Genomic DNA, 20,195 nt, shown 5'->3' on the forward strand with positions numbered 1-20,195 from the left:
TGTAGTTCACATTGTGTTGTTTTTTTTTCAAATATGCGGGAAAAGTTGTCTCAATTTAATTAAGCCAAAAGGAGTAGTTTCACGAGTTAAAAATCAAAACAAAGGGACCACACTAACGCCTAAATGCCTCTGAACCGACAACCGCGTCAGCCAGCAAAGAGGAGAGGGATCGAGGGTCCTTGCAAAGAGTAAATATGAGTATTCACTATTTAGCCTTGCTTAATACGGAGTAGTTCTTCGTAAACAATCGTTCTTGTGCAATCTGTCAACTGAATTTCGTGGTGTGTTTCAACTACTAAAAAAGACGTGGAATACTGGAGTTCAAAAATGATACTGAAGAAGCATGTGAAAGTGATCATAGGATTTGATTGTCCCGAAATGTGCCATTGAGAAGCTGCATATCAGTCCAATAAATAACAAAAGAGTCGAGAAGACAAAAGAGTTACTAAAATGTTCATAAAGTTATAAACAAATAACTTGAAATTGAGTGTGAAATAGCTACAAGATTTTTATTTACAGAGTGATAATTTTATTGAAGGACATGACCCAAAGATTTCCACACATTTTACAGACTACAAAATTATAAATCACAACATGATATTCTTTTATTTCAAAATATCACACCAGATTGCGACAAGACTCATGAGTGACAAGGAAGCGTATACTCCCAAGGGCCCATCAATGGAATGAAATCTCAATCAATACAGTGACACATTGAGGAGGAAATCTCAATCTCAATCAATGCTTCGATAAATTCCTTTCACATGATAGCTGCTCCGGATAGGAACTGCTTCGGTCTCATACCGACGCAAATGCTAAACTCAAGTCAGATTGAGAAATTTTGCATCAACGAATATGCCGCACTTCATCAGCTATGACCAAATGACAGAACTCAGGTAATCAACAACAGACTCACCGAAAGACTCGTCGCCAAGAAATCGCTCCAGCTTGACAACAAGCGATATGGGCATCTCGAACGCCGGATCCCCCATCTGCACAAGCAACCGGCAAGCCCCATCAGGATCACATGTTTACCACCGAAATAAGCCATGCACCTTGCGTGCTGAATACCCCTGCAGTATATGTGCAGATGCAGGACGGCATGCGGAAGGAACGATGAGATGCGGCAGCGGCAGTGGCACCACCTCGTGCCGTCGGAGAGGCAGACGCATCACGATGCGACGACGCGTCCCGACAAACGAAGGAAGGACGTCCGCGGCGCTCCCGGTCGAGGACGGCGCCGCCGCCGCCGCCGCCGCGTGCGTAGTTCTAGCGCGAAGGGGAGCGCTGCGGCGGGGCCGTCCTCGACCGGGAGCGCCGCGGAGGCCATGGATCTGGTCGGGGAGCGCCGAGACGGTGGAGATCTCGTCCGTCGGCATCGGCGCTGGCGGTGGAGTCCGGCGGCGGCGGCCCCTCCCTCTCCTGTCGTTGGCTGTCTGAGAGGGCGATGGGGAGAGAGACAGAAGGTGGCGAGGAAGGGAGTGGAGAGAGGGGGCGAGGCAGGGAGAGGAGAGAGGGGCGCGCAACTGCGCAAGGGAGATCAGCCGAGGGCGGACGCAAGGCAGAGGCGGACGGGGAATGACGGAAGTCTGGAGCTAAAATCGCGGGATTTGTTTTCTTGTTACCATGGTTTCTGCGGGGATGGGACGGGTGTGCGGGAATTGGGATGGGAGATCGCTGTTGGGGTAACGGACGGACCGACGCACGGACGTACGCACGCAACTCCAAATTAAGTACCAGAGACACGTTTTTTATCCAATTCTAGAAGTTTATGTACATCAGGTCAACGGCTATACAAATTTGAATTTCGAATGGGAAATCTCAACCACAAGCTTCTTTAAGGATAAACAGTTAACAGTGCAAATAAAATTAGTTTTGCGCGCCGTCCGGTCGATATGCAAGTCTATATAATTTTACTCGAAATGGAATATAATGGCATCATCAAGCAATCAACAAATATGCGGCATGAGATTAGTCTGGGATAATTAAGAATATATGCAGAGGCTCCATACTAATGAACACAATGATCTCGAAACAATGATTCAGCACATATGAGCTGAGGCTCCATGCAAATGAACGCCATAATATCCAAGCAGGTGTACAATTGAAGAACAAAGAAACCAGCTCTATCAATCATATACAGTCAGGCTCCTACAAAGATCAGTAGTCAGGGATCACGATGCAGCAAATTTGGGGATTTAGAAATTCCCAGTCTCAACTTAGAGGGGCCAGACTTAGTTCTACTGCTGTTTCGGTCTGCCTTAATGGAAGCAATCACAGCATCAGCCCCTGGACCAAGACCTTTCCTGCCAACTAATTTCACACCCAGCTTTTCACAGAGGTAATGCAGCCTCATGTCATCACCTCCTCTAACCTCTCTTAACTCCATAGCCTGCTGCCGTGATAGTAATGCGTAAACATAAAGTTGTTGCTGTTGGTTGAAATGTGACTGTAGCTGCTGAAACAACGACTTGTTTGAGTGGTGCTGTTCTGTTTTCCCCCCTTCAGTTGCATTTTTCTTTCGAGGGCCGCCTAGTTCCACCTTTAGAATAGCTGGGGATTTTGGATCAGAAGCTTTTCCACCAAATATGACGGAGAAGCTCCCAAATTCCAAGTCTGGTTGCCTAAACAAGTCGACCAATAGAGTAGCACAAGCTTGAGCGTTTGTTGATGGACTTTTTTCCACTCTGGTCTTTGTTGCTCGAGCATTGGCATGGATACTGATGTTAGCAGCCTCCCGCACACCAGTAATAAAAGCTCCATGCATTGTTGCTGGGTAACGCCTTGTAGTGGCCTCTCCAGCAAAAAATAGCCTCCCATCTCCAACACTCTCAGCTAATATGTCATAGTCATCTCCAGATGCTCCAACCGCCACATGCGAATACGAGCCTAGACTGAAAGAGTCCGTGCCCCATCTCGTACAAACACTCTGTAGAGGATCTGGTACCTCAACCCCCTGTGGTTCATAGATACCTGCAATACAAGGTTCATCTTTTAGACAGAAACCTTTTTAAGCAGTTAAACCTCAGTGCAACGCGAGTACATAACTACATATTCAGTGCAACTGCAGAGATTAATGGAACAAAAAATCTGTTCTAACAGTCAGTTATTATTATATAGTGGACTTCCATACCTCACACTCTGTTATTATATAGAAATGTAAATTTTGAGGATACAAAATAATCAAATTAAAGACTCACCCCTCAGTATCCGAAGAACTGAGCTGACAGCGTCAGTTGGAGGTGTGGTTTGGAAGTTGTGGGCGGCTTCACCAGCAACCAATGCCATCAACAATGGACCACCAGCCACTGTTGCATAGCTGTAGAACAGAAAGAACTCCCCTCGGTGACTTGGATCTTCAGTCAGATGTCCAAACGTATCAAGGTCGGTGCTCCAGAAAACATGAGGAAACAACATTGCGACCTTGTTTAATAACCCGAAGCCCAGTCTCTTAATACTATCAAGCTTCCTCTGTGGCAGCTCAGGTACAAACTTGACACCGCCATTTTTAAGAACACCAAGCGGCACAGTGCACAGCGCCATGTCCCCTTCATACACCTGCCCACCATTGACAACCACCTGCACTCCATCCCCTCCGTAGCGTACAGTGTGCACTGTTTTCTCGTAAACAATGGGCACATTCTCTGCCAGGGCCTGCACAAGCCTCCCGTTGCCGCCAGGCAAGAAACAGTGATCCCCACCCATGTCATACGGATCATCCTGGTCCCAGAATGCAAGGCTAAGCCTTGAAGACAATCCTGCATTGGCATACTCAAGATTTGCTATATGCCAATTGAACAAGTTCATCTCTTCCTGTGTGGAGACACCCCCATCAGCCTGCCGCAATGTCTCAAGCGCCGCACCAAGCGAGATATCCATCGCCACATCTCCCATGGATGCCCGCAGGTGGCTGGAATTATCAAGAAATTTGTTATATGTATTCTCCACTTTCTTATCCACCTCTGGATCAACTGGCGACCCATCTGGCCTGTACAGTGGGCACTTGTCTCTGATCTTGTGCATCGGTAAGCCGAGCTGCTTCGCCACAATTCCGAGTGGGTTCCCAAATGTCCCTGTAAGCACACTGCCACCAAGGTCAGCAGCAGCTGAGCGCCCACCCCCTTCCATCTTCTTCGTGTACACGCGGCCACCACACCGTTTGCGGCCCTCCAGGACGACCACTTTAAACCCGAACGCCAGCAACTGCCGTGCCGCGGCGAGCCCAGCCAAGCCAGCCCCGACAACGATGACAGTGTCGGGCCTCGTGGGCTCCTTGGGGAGGCGCTCCTTGATGGCTGGGGCAACACCGAAGTTGATGTGGCCGTGGGAGACGAGGAAGTTGTAGGCGGAGGTGAGGAGGTGGTCGCAGTGGGGCGGGATGAGCGCCGCGAAGGGCTCCTTGGCAAGCCATGAGTTGAAGGTCTCGCGCCACCTGGTGAGGAGGTGGTTGCGGATGAGGATGTAGTTGACCTGCTCGATGCCGCCCACGTCTGAAACCACCCCTGCCTCGATCTCCTCGTCGGTGAGGGAATCGGCCGGAAACCCAGCGGTGAGCGCGGTGACGGCCTCTGCCGTCGGCTCCCGGTTGATGACTATGATGTCATCAGCGGCGGAGGCGGGGATTGGCGGGTGGGGGGCAGGGGACGCGGCGAGTGGGTCGGCCGAGGAGCCGGAGGGCACTTTGCGGCGGAACCCCGTGCGCTTGCGCTTGCTGGAGAAGGCGGGGATTTGGAGGTCAAGGGTGGGGGCCGGGGGCGGCATGGGATCAGTATTTGGCGGAAGGGAGGAGATGAGGGGGAGCGGCGTGTCGGGTGGCTGCTGGTCGGCCATGGTCGCCGGCGGCGGCAAGAGCGGCTCCGCCTGTTCGATAAATCTGGGGTTTACACAGCTATGGTCGCGGGTGTGCCGTGCGCAGGGTGGGAGACGGCAAGGGGCAACTTAGCTGATTTACGCTTTCACGTGTAGGAAACGTGAATATCAGGGACCCGCAAAAAAAAAAACGTGAATAACAGGGATCTCGGAATAACAGCTGCTCCTTAGTAGCAGTACCCTTTTACATAGATGAAATGCAGGCAATACAGAATTGCCCTTGTCCTCTTCTATTTCTTCTTACAGAGATGAGCTGCAGCCAATACAGAGATTGATGATACTCCTAAAATATTAATTTATTCACAGAAAGCAAAGTTTCTGATCACATATTTCATCAGGAGTAGCACTAGTACACAAGGTTTAAGATCTTCAGTAACTTGAGAAGAATGACTGATCTGAGAAAGTACAGAATGCTACAAGAAACAAACTGAACTGATGGAAAAGATATGTGCACACTGCTTACTGTTGAATTGCATGCCCTTCTTCAATCAGATGAAAACATATACAAGGACCTCCTGCGTGTTGATTGATAAAACATAACATGGGCAATCTCACACTTCACAAACTGTACTCTGCCTCACACGGTAGCTGTACTCTTGTTGCCAGCAGCATGGTCTGTCTTCAACATTATAACTTCACTACTATTAGTACGGGGCGGCTTGCCATGATCTAAGCTATATATGACCGAGAAGGGATCCATGAAAACACCAAAGAATGCAATCAGCGGATCAGCGCGTGCACTGTCGACAGATAGCTTTAGGTATCGGGCCTGAACCGCTGGGAATTGCAGCAGCCTCTTGTATCCGATTGTTGTGCCTTCAAGAATCGTTTCCCACAGTTCACCCACAAGGATGTCCACATGAAACCTGATCACACGCTGTCCTAGCTGAATAGGCTCCTGCAGCTGGAGCAAGTTGAAGGAAGTAGATCGCCCGAGGTCAAAAAGCATCTCCCAGCTTGTCTGGCCTTCCTGTGGTGCCCAGTAGGAGTATATGCTATCTTGGAGGGCACTGGATGGTGCAAACTGCAGATTGTTCAGCCCACCACGTACACTGCTTGCCATGACAGTCGCATTTGCAGCGAAGTTCTGAGAGAAAATTGTCTGCCGAATCTCAGTGAATTCCTTAAGGACTTGCATATCTTCGTCAGAAATGAGCCCGGATGAATTAGGGGGGATGTTCAATATGAGAAGACAATTTCTACCAACTGATTTGTAGTATATGTCAAGAAGAACTATAGCACTTTTTGGTTTCTCTGAGGCATGCCAGAACCACCCTGGCCTGATAGAAACATCGCATTCTGCAGGAACCCAGTCTTGCCCAAAAGGATCCCCATTACGCGAGTATCTGGCAATGAAGTTGGCATGCCAGTCAGTAGACTAATGAATATTTAAGAGTAAAATACTCGTCAATGACAAGCAAACTCATATTTCATCAAACATCTTTCAGAACCAGAATAGTAGCTACAGTCTACAGGTCACTTCGTGCTAATCATTTTCACATCTATGGTTGCTATTAAATCAGTAAATGAATCAGTCGCACTAGTCCAACTTCTCGTCTGCGCAGGGATTTTGCCTTTTGGGTCTCAACATGAATAAGGAAATCATTGTCTGTACAATTTAAGTTTCTAGTCATCCTTATAGTTCATTTCATTTTGTGGCAATGCAGCACTTGAACCCCGTATCCACGATAGGGAAATATATCGTCTGGATTGTAGGTTTTGCCTAAAGGAGACTTTGCAGTAGATACTTGTGGTACGCACATCCATCTCCAATTCTGCTGAATAACAGTAAGTTTTACCATGAATGATGCTTACCTTCAAAGAGAGGAAACCGCATTGTTTATTTAGATCAAATACTATAATTAGCTGTCGCTTTTAGAGGCTATCATTAGGTATTTTGGAAGGACAGTAGTTGCTCAATATAAACTATCATTACAGTAGTTGGAGGTACTAGATGACTGTAGTACTGTACTATGAACGAAAGGTTAGGGTTCCGGTCCTATGCACGGTAATTAAACTCTGCGGTGTGTTGTAAGTAACTAATCCCTCCGTCCCATATTAATGACTTTCTATTACATGTATCTAGACGTTTTTTAGGCATAGATACATCCATATTTGCACAAATTTGAGTCACTTAATATGGGAGGGAGGGAGTAGTACATATCTGTGTCACTCGAAATCAATTTTTGCACTACGGTACTAGAGGAAGCCGGAAGCACCATTAATGGAGTATAATAAAATAGGTTTAAAATTAACAATAGTCTTTGCACCTTTTTCCAGTTGAAAAAGACTAAATCACTTACTCAGGAATGATGTGCCCAATTGTCACGACACTCTTGTTGAAAGGAGACCAGCAAGTGCGTCCCGCAACCCCTGCCTCGTCTCCTACCCATCTAGTGTCCGGTCCAGCATCTGAAAATATAACAACCCTTCGCTGGAGCTGATGGATAAGTGCAAACCAGGCATCAAACATGTAATCCATGTGCTTATCATCGCCCTTTGCACCATCAAGCCAAACTTCCTCCACATCTCCATACCTGAACATGTAGAGGCAGAATTTATAGACTAAGTATAATATACGAACGTTCGCTCATTATAAATCCCGATGATATATTATTTCCTTGAATCCAAACAATGAATGAAGCAAAGAACTAGTAAAAGCAAAAGTGCCAAATATTATATCATCGTGGAGATAAAGAGCAAGATTTCGCCAAGGAAACAGTACAAGAGCTGGAAACAGTACAAGGCACCAATATTAAGTACGCCCGATCCAACAACCAACCACTACAACTTTCTGCAAAGGAACAAGCAGAAAGGCTAATTTCTTAACTTTTCACTCCAAATTCACATCAAGATCTAAGGTTTCCGCGATCTGCAAGCTGAATTCAGTTGCTGGCCTTCAAAACCTCCAACGATTATTAACAACAATTACACTGTAATTCGAAACAGATGAGTTAACACACCTGGCGAGCAATTCCGTCATCTGGCCCATGTAGTGCTCATTGTAGGCGACGGTGTCGCCGTACACCGGCTCGTGCCGGTCCCATGGCGAAAGGTACAGCCCCAGACCGATCCCCTCCGCGCGGGCGGCGGCCGAGAGCTCGCCGACGACGTCCCCCGCCCCTTCCCGCCACGGCGAGGCGGCCACCGAGTAATCCGTCAGCGCCGACGGCCAGAGGCAGAACCCGTCGTGGTGCTTGGCCGTAAGCACCACGCGGCCGAATCCGCCCTCAGACGCGACGCGCGCCCACTGGCGGGCGTCGAGCGCGGACGGAGCGAACACGGAGGGGTCGGCGTGGCCAGAGCCCCACTCGGAGTCCGTGAAGGTGTTGGGCCCGAAGTGGAGGAAGAGGGCCATCTCAGCGAGCTGCCACTGGAGCTGCGCGTAGGAAGGAACGGGCAGGACAGGAAGAGGAGGCGGCGTCGCCGCGTCGGCGGCAGCGCCATGGGCGCACAGCAGGAGGTGGAGGTGGACAAGCAACACAACAAGGAGAACTGACATTTTCTCCGTGTGTCATCCGGGTTGACTAGCAAAGCCTAGGAACCAAACAAGGCTTCTTTGGGTTGTAAGGCTAGATTTTATACAATTTTCTTCTGATTCACTTTGGACTCCATTCTAGATGAAAATTTCCACTGAGTTTAACTTTTTGAAAAAAAAATGTTGGTTTCCATAACAACTATGCTCATGCACATGGCTGTAAAAAAAATGCCCATGCATGTAATTTGAATTCCTATTTTTTTTTCTGGCGCAAATTTGCTTATTTACGTGTTTCTTTTATTGCAGAAAAGAACATGTCATGACATTTCAATCTCGTATGAATCAGAAGATCCTAATTTTTGTTTTTTTTATGTCTAATCCAACGAACATGACCTGCTCGAGCTATGTCATGATGACATCGCTAGTGTTGGATAACAAGTCAGTTCAACTCGTTAAAATAACGGACTAGCTCAATTCGGCTCGTCACGTTAAACAAGTTCAAAACCAAACTCGGCTCAACTCGTGTAACTCACGAGTTACCTCATTAAATTCACTAAGCTCAATAACAAATTTTGACATGCATGCTCTTTAAATTTGACTATCTCAACATATATTACATCTGTTCATACACTTAACAGTTCCAACTTCCCACCCTTCAAGTCTCCAACACATATTAGCTCAACATTAGGTGTCCATTCACGTACCAATTTAACCGAGTCGTTAAATTCGTTAACGTTAGGCTCGTGGCAGATGCACGGGCAAGAAACTAGTCATCTAAAAAAAAGTAAATATCACAAAATCACTAGTTTCTGACAAACTGTATCGCAAAACTACACCTTTTGGTTTTTTTTATCGGAATTTATATTGAGCGAACGTTCGCTCTTTAGTCTCTCGGAGCGAACGATCTGCTGGCCATCGATTGAGAAGACTATGCCTGAGATCTCACCACGTGTCTTGTGGGGTGACACTTTAGTTATGTGGCGTGGCAACTTTAGTTCTGTATGGATAGCAATTTTGGCCTGTGAGGATGGCAACTTTAGTTCTGTGTGGGTGGCAACTTTACTCAGTCGCGTCAGAAAACGAGGGAGCGAACATTTAATTTCGTGGGGGTGGCAACTTTAGTTCGTAGGGTTGGCAACTTTAGTCTGTGAGGATGGCAACTTTAGTTCTGTGCAGATGGCAACTTTAGCCGTCGCGCCGAAAGACCAGGGAGCGAACGTCCTTTTTTTATCACTTAACCCGTATTCTGGACTAAACTGTATTGCAAAACCCGTAATTTTGCTATCAACGTTGCTAATAGGGAAACTGCCATGGGGGGCTCACCTGTCGGACTCTGAAGCGCAATCTTACTTACCTTAATAACACTTGCCCTGCCCCCGTCACCATTATCCAAGCACCGCCGCGGGTCTTCTTCCCCAAGACCGGCGGAGCGCCGCCTGCGCCAATCCCCCTGCTTGCAACCTCCCGCGCCAAGATGACGCCAGCAAAAGCAGCGTGACGTCTCCAAGATTCCTCTGGCGCACTCGTCCTCATCCCCGGCTGCCCCGAGCACCCCCGCACCGAGCTCCTCCTCTGCCGACCACGCCTCGCCGTCGACTCGCCCCAACCGGCTTCCTCTTCCCCAACCGACCCCGCCTACGAGTTCGTGATGAGCTTCTCCTTCTTTCCCCCTATTTCCCCTCTCGGATCCACCCCCGTAGAGCTCTGTCGTATTGGACACCACCGGCGAGTTCCTCCCATGAGCGTTCTGCTCCCTTGCGCCGTCCATGGTGGGAACATTCCAGCCCAAACCAGACCCGCAGCCTAGCCGCACCTGCAGCCCCACTACCCCGCCCAGCCGCCCTGCTGCCCAACCGCGCCGCCCGCTCGTCGTCCCGGTCGGAGGCGAGGCCGCCACCGCCTGTCAGTTTCCCTGTTAGCGTCATGGACAGCGAGATTTAGAGTTTTGCAATACGGTTTAGTCCAAGAATACGGGTTAAATGATAAAAAAAACCAAAAGGTATAGTTTTGCAATACAGTTCGTTAGAAACTAGGGGTTTTGTGATATTTACTAAAAAAAAACTCTCTGCATGTCTGAAATTCCAGTTCCCAAATCCTATTGTGACTTCAAGACGCATGGAAGTACCGCTTGCATCTTTACTTGCAGCACAACAGAGCTTCAAGGTAAAGTTCATTCACAAATGGATGATGTTTAAGATAAAACCAAGGCACTGTTCTGTTCATTTTACAACACCAAAAGCAAGCGGGGAAGACGAAAATTCTTAACAATCACAGAAACTCAGACAGACCCAAGAAGGGCGGGCAATACATAGTGTTTTAGCCTTGCTCTCCATAGAAACAATATACACCAGATTGTTACTTTCGGAAGCTACAATTTTTTCTGACCTTTGATCAAGCAGAATTCATCTACTTTCAACGATTTAGTTTTGCTTTAGCAGTGCAGCAGGCCAGCAGCTACTTCTGTTTTTGTTGCTGCTGACTACAAGTGCAGTGATAGCAAAGCTTAACGAACAATAGAACAAAACCCTGAAAAACAGAAGCAGCTCAGATTAGGAATTAGAATTACCAGCCGTTTGTACCTAGCATAAGGAAACAACACCTTTTTTGAGTCAGAAAAGGGAAAACGTGCATACAAGACAGAGATTGCTATGGATTATATGTGCAGCACACGCAATTATGCATCAAGGTAGGAAAAGCATTCTTATTTTTCTTTATTAAAATTATGTTGGAGTGGTCTCCCCAGTCCCCACTCTTTTCCCACTGCTCACCGTTCCCACTTCTAGGATACTAAGTGGATGTTAGAGAAGTATATAATTTCCATGCACATAGCATAGTCACTCTCTAAATCTTTTCCCAAAGTTCTTAAATTTACTATAATACAGTTATTAGAAGGAAAAGACCAAAAAAAAATCAAACCTGTTTCTCAGCTTTTCGCATAGACGTCTTCCCAGTGACTGCCATTCTTCCATTCAGTTTCATCATCTGCTTCTCTCCTTTCATCATTCTCACCATCACTTTCACTCACTGTCTCCCACTCAGAGTCATCAGCCTCTTGACCAAATGCATCACTAGCATCTCCCTCACAATGGATTCCACCATGTTTTAGGGATGATGCTCTGAATAACCAAGCGGCACGCATCTGCTTCTTTACCAATCGCTCAGCATAATCAGGAACTTTGTTTTGCCTCAAGGACAGATCAGGATCACTGGACTGAGAGCATTCATTTATAAAGAGAATTGCATCCAGCAGGCTCTCTTTCGCCAAACCAAGCATATCATATGCTTGAGCTCTTCTCCACAAACTCTTGGCATGTCGATTCAATGGACTGTGAAGGCACAATGCACGGGTAGCATCACTGATGGCAGCCGAAGGTTGCTGTAGGAGAAGATAACACTGAGCTCGGTTGCTATAAAGCACCACTCTTTCTTTCTTAGACTTCATTGGACACAATGCGAGTGCTTCAGAATACTTGGTTGCAGCTCCTTCAATATTTCCTGAAGAGAACAACGAATTTCCTTCCAACTTAACAACCAATGCAGCAGCTTGTTTTATATGAAGATCCTCCTTTGGCATATTCTTTTCTGATTTAAGTTTCTGCCTGGAACTCAAGAGTTCATCAATTTCTTCTCTGGTGTGACTACTAACTGAACTCCGTGAATTCCCATTTTGTTGCATACATTCTTGGAGGACTGTGACAATAGTGTCACCCAGCTTTTTATAATCACCGAGTGTGGAAATATCTGCTAAATCTATCAATGCCGGTGCAATTTTATCTATAACCTGTACAAAGGGTGGATAGTGATTAAAGCCACAAAAACATAGCTTAACAAATAATTATAGGTTGCATTCAGACTGGACTACAGCAACATCTTTTTCTCCAATAACCAGAAATAATAGCGATCCGGAGCTTGAGTTAACGAAAAGAAAGCAGCAAACCATATTTGACATGCTGAACAATTAACATGTACCGCTTAAAACAGACAATGGGTGAAGCATGCCACTTCCTAATACAGAACTGAAGCTTACATCAGTATTTCATATCAGAAGTTGGCAGCTCAAAATACTAAACTCTTCCGAGTTGTTGAAGAGTTATGTAATTTGCATTTAAGTCTAACAAAATTTGTTGTTATGATATCCAAGGAGGAGCACATGCGTGTAACTGTCTTAAATTGCTATCAAACAATAGTGCCACCAAGCATTTTATAGATACCTATCGTGGAAATATCTGCCAAATGTAGCGTGCACAGGGAAGAAGCGACTCAAGCTACAAGAAACAAAACTTTAAAAAATTGTTATAGTTTGCCAGATCATTATACAGAGAGAAAAGCTTAACATCAGCATTATAAACTATTAGATGTTCCGTAGCTAAATATACTAGCGGTTCAACTCTTCATTTCCTAAAGTTAATGGAATTATGTAATTTGCATTTATGTGTAACGAATTTTTCTTGCAATCGAGTCCAAGGAGCAGCACATACGTGTCAATGTCTTGAGCTTAAGCAAGATCATAAAAAAAATGAACCATTTCAATCAGGACAAGGAAATAGGCACCAATACTCTTAACTAGAATACTAGGTCATGCTGAAGCATCCCTTAAAGCATCAAGTGAAGTGTGAAATGTCTTACCTTGTGATATGTACTAGGATCCTGCACTAACCAGAGTAGACAATCAATGGCCATATATTGCCAGTCATCCGAAGAACGAGCAATGTTGCATAAAGCTTCAATGACACCAGAAATATTAGCAACATGACCTCTGCCAAGCTTACTCTGGCAGATTGTTCTTAGTAAACCAATACCAGCAGGCGAGTTCTCATTCACAAGTCCACCCCACATACCAGGTAACTTGGCTAGAAATTCAGGCTTGCAGATATCATGGAGAAACTCAGGCTTAAATGCAAAGCAGTTTATGAGCTGCAGAGACCAGCACTGCAATTGACTAGCCCATTCCTCAGCTTTACGAGATTCCATTTCCGCACCACCCATGCCACGTGTAAGAAGATCACAATGGTAGCCAAGTCTCCGATCTACGAATTGGTAAAAGTGAGAGTACACAATTTCTAGCGAGCTTGAGGCAAGTTGAATCGCAAGTTCAAGTACTTCTCCATGATCAGCAACAGCAGCGAATGTACTAGGGTATGTAGCCAAATGCCCCAAAGCTCTAACAGCAACTCTTTGCTCCACCCAAGTCAGCCTACCTCTTAAGAGTTCAACTAATGGGGTTATTACTCCGGCACGAACAGCACGTTCTGCAAACTCCTCCATATTCATCGTATAAGATCCAATAACGTGGGCTGCATAATATGGGATGTAAATATTCTGATCATGTGAAAGCCAGCGCCTATTTTTCAAGCCCTTCCATATTAAAGCTGCCATACACTCAAATATTCCCAAGTTAATGAATTCAGGGTCGTTTGGGTGAGCCATTGCAGTATTCCAAAGGCCACTAATAGGAAGAACTTGGCCATCATCATCTTGGGAAGGAAGTTCTCTAAAGAACTTCAGCACACTCGCTCTTCGTTTGCTAGGGTTTGCCTCCTTCATAACGCAGAAGAAACATCCAGGATAAGGGCAATCAGCTTGTATTTTATCCATTACAACTTACAAGACCCCCAATAGATATTATCCCTTCTTTATTCAGATCCTCAAAATCATACTACTTCAAACTGCATCATGATACCACAGTATCAGTAAATTAGAAACAATAATTCTGCAATAAACAAAGCAGTCCCACAAGCCATCTAATCCATGATCCACATATGAAAATAAATTTCACAAACAACTATAATATATGTTTGATGTGACCTATCTTTTGTTTTCCCATCTCTCGGCGCTTACACTTAGCAATTAAACAGATTATAACAATATGAAGTGATCTGACAAGAATTACCAACACATTTCAACTAGTAACTCCACCAAACTAAAGTGGGATCCTCTTCAGATCTTTATTCATGAACTCTCGCAAACAGGGCGTAGGACGCTAGTCACACATCACAATTTGTTCAGGACAGAAATGTATACTAAACTCATATAGACAGTCAAAGTAGTGAGTAAATTAAACTTGTAGACAGTTGAAGTAGCGAGTAAATTAAACTTGCAGCACAAAGTTCATCTATCGAACTTACTAATCCCACATTTCAGTTATACCCTACAGAGGTACACCAAGAATCTAGATACTGTTTCCTCCATGAAATGCCAAGAGCGAATCTTTTTGTTTCATTAGTGTGTTAATTTAGCTCTTTTTGTTTTGTTGTTCCCCCATGAATTTCTCTTAAGAGAATGGCTACTTCCACCTCGGAAGCTTGGGAAGCAGCAGCATCTGAAACAAATAAACAGAAGGGGCAGCAGCAGCCGCAGCAGCATGTATGGCCATACCTGTAGGCTGTAGCAGAGAATGAGAGGGGGAGGAGAATGAGAGGGGGTGGAGAATGAGAGTAAGAGGGTGGACCCCATACCTGGAGCAGCCGAGTGGGGAAAGAGGGGAGAGTTGCTCCCTGGAGCAGCCGAGAGACCAGAGGCGGCTGGGGCTGGGGATGGCAGCCGAGACCCAGTCGGCGACAAGCTTGGGAGGAGGAGGAGGAGGAGGAGGAGGAGCACCAGAGGTAGCAGCGGTCCGCCGGGCGGCGGCGGGGTGAATCGCTGACCTAGACTGAGAGGCTGGGCCGCGGGGGGAAAGGAGTCCTGCGCAGGGAGAAACTGGAGCCGCTGCCAATTTGGGGTGGTTTGCGTTGAGAGTTGAGACTTGAGAAACAGAACAGGAATAGCCAAGCGAACACCTCGTCAGGGACCCGGGGCCACCCGTTTGTGACATCGTGTGGTTTGTCCCCCGTTCTTGCTGTCTTGCAGTCCCGGAAGCTTCCCGACGAAGGAATTTGCTGGAGTACGTCCGTCGCCGCCGGTCGTCCGGTCCCGTGGCCGGAAGCGGCGGCCTCCGCGCTCCCTTCGCCACCGCCGTCGGGGAAGCCCCGTCCGGGCGGAGGCACCTCCCGGGGGCGGGACGCAGCGGAAGAAGGTCGCCGTCGCCGGCTGGGCGGGCCTTGCCACCGCTCACCACCTCGTCAAACAGGTCTGCTCCCGCGAGGCGGTGCCCGATTGCTCGTGCCCCGCTGCTTTCTTGCTCTCGATTCATAGTGCGCAAGCTCCCGCGTGATCCATTCGTGCGCATCATCAGCTTGTGCGTGACCGGCGACCGTGTGTGCGCCAATTTGCGGCAGCGCGGTTTTATGCTTTCAGAATACCTTTCCGAAATACTGTTTGGTGTCCTACGACTTCATAATTCGAGTTTCAGTAGCTTACTGCTTCTATTGACAGTATCGTTCCCATAATTTTCTTGCATCGTGGCATTGCACTTAGGGTTCTGGTATCCATACGGTAGGGACCGTACCTAAACATTTTCTCACTGGTCGACAAGCTGCGGATCTCCCCTTTCACAGGGTAACTATGAGCAGCGTACTATTCTCCACAAAGACTTGAAGTAACCTCTTTTCCTTTTTGCTTTATCCACTGAAATATTATTTATTATTTTATTCAGTGAATTCGTTACAGTTGAATATGCGTTTGCATAACTTTCCTGGATACCCCTTACTATTTGCATCAAGAATTCAAAGTACTTTTTGTTTCTCTGCATGTGTTGTATCTGGATAGGTCGCCAAACGTCTGTTTCTAGTAGCTTCCTAATAAGATTGTAAAAAAGGGAAAATAGAATGAGGTTATTTTTGTCCTAAATTATCCAGGTTTAACAACTCCAGGGACCCCAAACTTCACTTCAGGATATTTTAATGATTTTCAATGAAGCTCCTCCTGATTCAGATAAGACCTTATAGTTTGGCTAAACAGATTGAAGGATTATTCTTGCCGGCTTTATTGCTTAGAATGGATGTTAGTGGAAAACTTCCCAGAATAGAACATGTATAACGTCATCCATATTAAATTCTAGTCTGGAGATGAATGATTTGTGTACTAACATCTATCCGGCTGAACACATTGAATTGTTCTGATCTGAGTGATCTCCCTGTAGGCTAATCCCCTGTTTTCTATATGTACTATAACTTGCATCTGCACTCTGCATTTCCTTTTCTTTTCTTTTTATTCCGCATGCTTGCTTTCCTTGCATTTGCATTGTCAAAAACTAAAATACCAAAAAGTTTTTTCCTTCCTTTTGTGAGAATTTTGGTTTGCTGCATCTTAATGCAAAACATAAAAGATTTGAAGTTTCTCTGTAGTAATGGTAGTATCAGAAGAAAAAACACCAAAAAGATTTTATCTATCTTCTGCTTTCTTTGTTTTTCTTTAGTAGCTTTATAGAATTTTATTTCCCCTATGGAGTTGTTTCCTTTGCCACATTGCACGATTTATTATTTGGAGCAAATCAGGGGCGGAGGCAGGAAAATTGGATAGGGAGAGCCAAGTAAAAATTGACAAAAAATGGAAAACAAATTCTTGAAAGAAGAGAAGCCCAGGCGCATGTAGCTATTTGGGGGCAGGAGTGGCTGGGGGCCGGCCGGTTCCAGCGATGAGTGCAGGCAGCAGGCTGCTTTTGGCGTAGAATATGAGAAGTCAATTAGTCAAAGAGCAGGTTTTCTGTGGCTGCTGTTTTTGTGTGTGAATGTTGAGGGGGGCCATAACTATAGAATACACAAATTTAGGCAGAACTAATCCTAGATCCTAGTAAATTTTCCTTTTCATGGCCCGGGCCTTGGCCCCTGCTGGCCCCCCCCACTCTCCCTCCGCCACTGGAGCAAATAATCGGAGGCGGCAATAATGATGACATGATAAAACTCCACTGGCAGGAAAAATCGGTATGATCCCTTACTCTAGCTTCATACAGATGCATATTGAATGTTCTTTGATTTACAGCTTCTTATAATTGCAAGAGTACGTGTGTAGTAGTAATTCGTGAATCATGAATGTGTACGTGATGAATGTGAAAATTCATATGCCAGACTGATCAATCATGTGTTTACATCGGTCATATGTATGCCAAGTTATATTATTAGGTAGGACTTTCGTGATAATAAATCATAAAGTGACATTAAGTTTACATGGTTTATTCAATCGATATACGGATTAAAGTTTAGGTAGTGAGCTAGTTGTTTGTTGTTTGACTTTGTAGCGATTTTTTGATTAGTAGTGTTTGGCTAATCAGTTGCTCCTACATGACTTTTATTAGTAGCGGAGTTAATATTTGGAGTCGCTATTGCTGGTACGTAGAGTTATAATAATTCAAATACCCGTTAATAGCTCATCCTTATAAAAATATACGCCATCCGATCCATAAAAAGTGTCGCCCACTTAGTACACAATGGGCGACGAGTTTTATGGATCGGAGCACTTAGTACAAAATGGGCAACAATTTTTATGGATCGGAGGGAGTAGATTATAGCAAATGGAGTAATAAAGTTGAGATGACGTAACATACCAATTCCCTAATGGATTATATTGCGTTGGGCGCCGTACAAACAAATATTGGCTTACCACTAACCATAATATCCTAGAGAAATGATGGCTTTTAGAGAGAAATTGGGGTTAGTTATAGTGTGATTCCATGGAATTTGAGATTGAATTCCTGTGGGCAATTCGATTCCAACCAAACAAGTTGGTTTCTAAAATTCGAAATGAATTCCAGAATTCTAGGCCCAAAGGATGGATGCCAAAGGAGTTGTCCAGCTTGATAGATTTATGGACAGTGCTGCAATGTTCGTGGTGCTGTTGCTGTTGTAGCCTGTAGGACTACACCTGATTAATTACTGACTAGTGAATTTGTCAAGGTGATCCCACAATATTTGCTGACTATTAATTGCAAGAACAACGTGCAATGTTCGTTTTGAATATGCATGTGGGACTAAAACCTGAGCAGTGAATGTCATGGACTTGTACTCCTCCCATGTGATCCCAGAATGCTGATCGTCTCTTCTCTTCAAGATCACTTCATGCTCCTCCTGCAAGAAGTAAGACTAGTTACCGTCTTGTTTTCTTTTAGCCATTCAAATCCATCACAGCTAGAGCTACTGGCACAAGAGATTGACAAAATTTACACTAGCAAAAGCAGTAAAATTCACTAATAGCTAGAGGCACACAACAGGACTTTACTTTGTGTGATTCAACTACATTGGGGTGATCACTGAGAGACTTCATAGCGACCGTGATCGATTTTGACAACGTGCTCGCCGCTGCGGACCATGTCTTCCGCCAGGGTTGTCTTGTATTAGACAGGGAGTACTGTCAAAATTGATCATTTATACTTGGTTAAAAGATTCAATCGAGTCGCCTCACTGTCCCTGCTCTCAGGATGGGGAACGCAGCGGTCTTTGGGCACTTAAAATGGGAGATTGACACAGGCATCACGGCACGAGCTACTTGAAATGGGATTACTTGATTAGGCTGGAAATGGCATGCGTCTGTGCGTTCAATTCTGTAATTGCTTTGTATTGAACCAGATTATTGTGAAAGGAGGACGAGGAAATTGCATGGCGGGTCCATAAACTTGACAACGATGTTCAATTTCATCCATTAACTCGTAAATTTGAAAAGCGGATCCATAAACTTGGCAGACGGGTTCATTTTAGTCCAAATTGACGAATTCGGGGCTAATTTTGCCACAGCGACAGCTGATGTGGACTAGGCCGTGGGGGGGGGGGGGGGGGGTTGCAAACATTTTCATTCTAGAATCTTGAAGGGCTCAAACCCACGGTTTGAGCCGCGAGTGTTGTTTTTTCACATGACAGAGTTGTCGCTCTCGCCGGTTAACCACTTCGGCAAGGCATCGGCGGCGGCGGCGAGAACGGCGGCATGCATTGGAACAGAGGCCTCCACGACACTGGCGGCGCTTTTGGAGCAGGGATTGAGAAGAGAAGTGGGGAATTTTGCCGCTAGGGTTAGGGAATGAGGGGATTTGGAACGTTGTGGCAAGCTGAACCGCTGGATGATGGCCTAGGTTTACCAGGGGGTAAGTGAAATTTCAATCGCCCGCAAAATTGTGAAAAACACCCCTCAAGTCCTCATCGGCTGCCACCTTGGCATAATTAGGCCCAAATTCGTCAGTTTGGACTAAAATGAACCCGTCTGCCAAGTTTATGAATCCGCTTTTCAGATTTGTGAGTTAATGGATGAAACTTGAAGCGACCGCCCCCGTACACGGGTTCAATCTCTGTGCTTTTAGTGCTAGTCCCTGGATCGACTCACTAGCACACACAGTTTCAAGATGTAATATCATAGAACAAATGTCTCAATATTACAACGCATCATCCAGAATTTTAAAAGTACTTACAAACTCGCATAACCCCATGGGTTAGCTAGAATTAAAACAATTGTTAAATAGCGAAAAACGGAAGATACAAGGGCTACATCAACACCCCGGTGAGATCGTGTTGGAATATAGGCTCGTAACCCAAAGACCAGAACATACTCTTACTCTTCGTCGGAGCTTCCTGCATCATTAAACGATGCAGCCACTAGGGTCAATACATTGAATGCATTGGCAAGATCACTAGGAGTTATAACAGAACCTACCAAGTATATGCATAATGTGGCAAGGTGGGGTTCAGGCTATTTGCATAAAAGCTCAATTGTTTAATCCTATCATTTTAGTCAAATAATTTTATCACTATTGGACATGGGGTAGACACACCCATGCTCCTATTAAACTAAGGACATTGAGTAGACACATCAATGCTCCTAAACCCAAGTTCAAACCATTCATTTTATTTAGAAATTAGAATGAGTGAGACTTTCCTTACAACTCCACATCCAGTTGCTCATAATTGTCCATAACCGGGGACACGGCTAAGTACTTAGTTTTGACGCTCTCGAGAGTTTGTACACATTCCCCACAAGAAACCAACGGGTTAAT

General features: G+C 45.5%; 2 protein-coding genes and 1 non-coding gene across 3 annotated transcripts; all 3 read right to left on the bottom strand.

The window, feature by feature from the left end:
- Positions 1-1,210: 1,210 nt before the first annotated feature.
- On the bottom strand, positions 1,211-1,325 carry MIR7768B (microRNA MIR7768b). Its single transcript, NR_127059.1, has one exon. It is a non-coding gene; the product is annotated as a microRNA MIR7768b (primary transcript).
- A 660-nt stretch (positions 1,326-1,985) lies between these two features.
- LOC100846366 (lysine-specific histone demethylase 1 homolog 3) lies at positions 1,986-8,430 on the bottom strand. The gene is made up of 5 exons (XM_003580270.4): positions 7,833-8,430; positions 7,173-7,406; positions 5,451-6,215; positions 3,201-4,432; positions 1,986-2,973 (listed from the first exon to the last, which is right to left on the bottom strand). The coding sequence occupies exons 1-5, from the start codon at positions 8,369-8,371 to the stop codon at positions 2,168-2,170; spliced, it is 3,576 nt and encodes a 1,191-aa protein (XP_003580318.2). The 5' UTR covers positions 8,372-8,430; the 3' UTR covers positions 1,986-2,167.
- A 2,074-nt stretch (positions 8,431-10,504) lies between these two features.
- LOC100846671 lies at positions 10,505-15,080 on the bottom strand. The gene is made up of 4 exons (XM_003580271.4): positions 14,803-15,080; positions 12,974-14,013; positions 11,264-12,128; positions 10,505-10,873 (listed from the first exon to the last, which is right to left on the bottom strand). The coding sequence occupies exons 2-3, from the start codon at positions 13,940-13,942 to the stop codon at positions 11,271-11,273; spliced, it is 1,827 nt and encodes a 608-aa protein (XP_003580319.1). The 5' UTR covers positions 13,943-14,013; positions 14,803-15,080; the 3' UTR covers positions 10,505-10,873; positions 11,264-11,270.
- Positions 15,081-20,195: the final 5,115 nt, after the last annotated feature.

Source organism: Brachypodium distachyon, chromosome 5, assembly GCF_000005505.3.
Source record: "Brachypodium distachyon strain Bd21 chromosome 5, Brachypodium_distachyon_v3.0, whole genome shotgun sequence".
In the NCBI taxonomy this organism is placed as follows: Eukaryota; Viridiplantae; Streptophyta; class Magnoliopsida; order Poales; family Poaceae; genus Brachypodium; species Brachypodium distachyon.

Excerpts from the sequence above, each read along its gene's own strand:
- LOC100846366 (XM_003580270.4), bottom strand. The coding sequence starts at position 8,371 with ATGTCAGTTCTCCTTGTTGTGTTGCTTGTCCACCTCCACCTCCTGCTG. Across the intron at positions 7,407-7,832 it reads ATGACGGAATTGCTCGCCAG|GTATGGAGATGTGGAGGAAG; the intron begins GTGTGTTAACTC and ends CTACATGTTCAG. Across the intron at positions 4,433-5,450 it reads AACAAGAGTACAGCTACCGT|GTGGCGCGAGACCTTCAACT; the intron begins GTGAGGCAGAGT and ends CCTCCTCACCAG.
- LOC100846671 (XM_003580271.4), bottom strand. The coding sequence starts at position 13,942 with ATGGATAAAATACAAGCTGATTGCCCTTATCCTGGATGTTTCTTCTGC. Across the intron at positions 12,129-12,973 it reads ATCCTAGTACATATCACAAG|GTTATAGATAAAATTGCACC; the intron begins GTAAGACATTTC and ends CCCTTTGTACAG.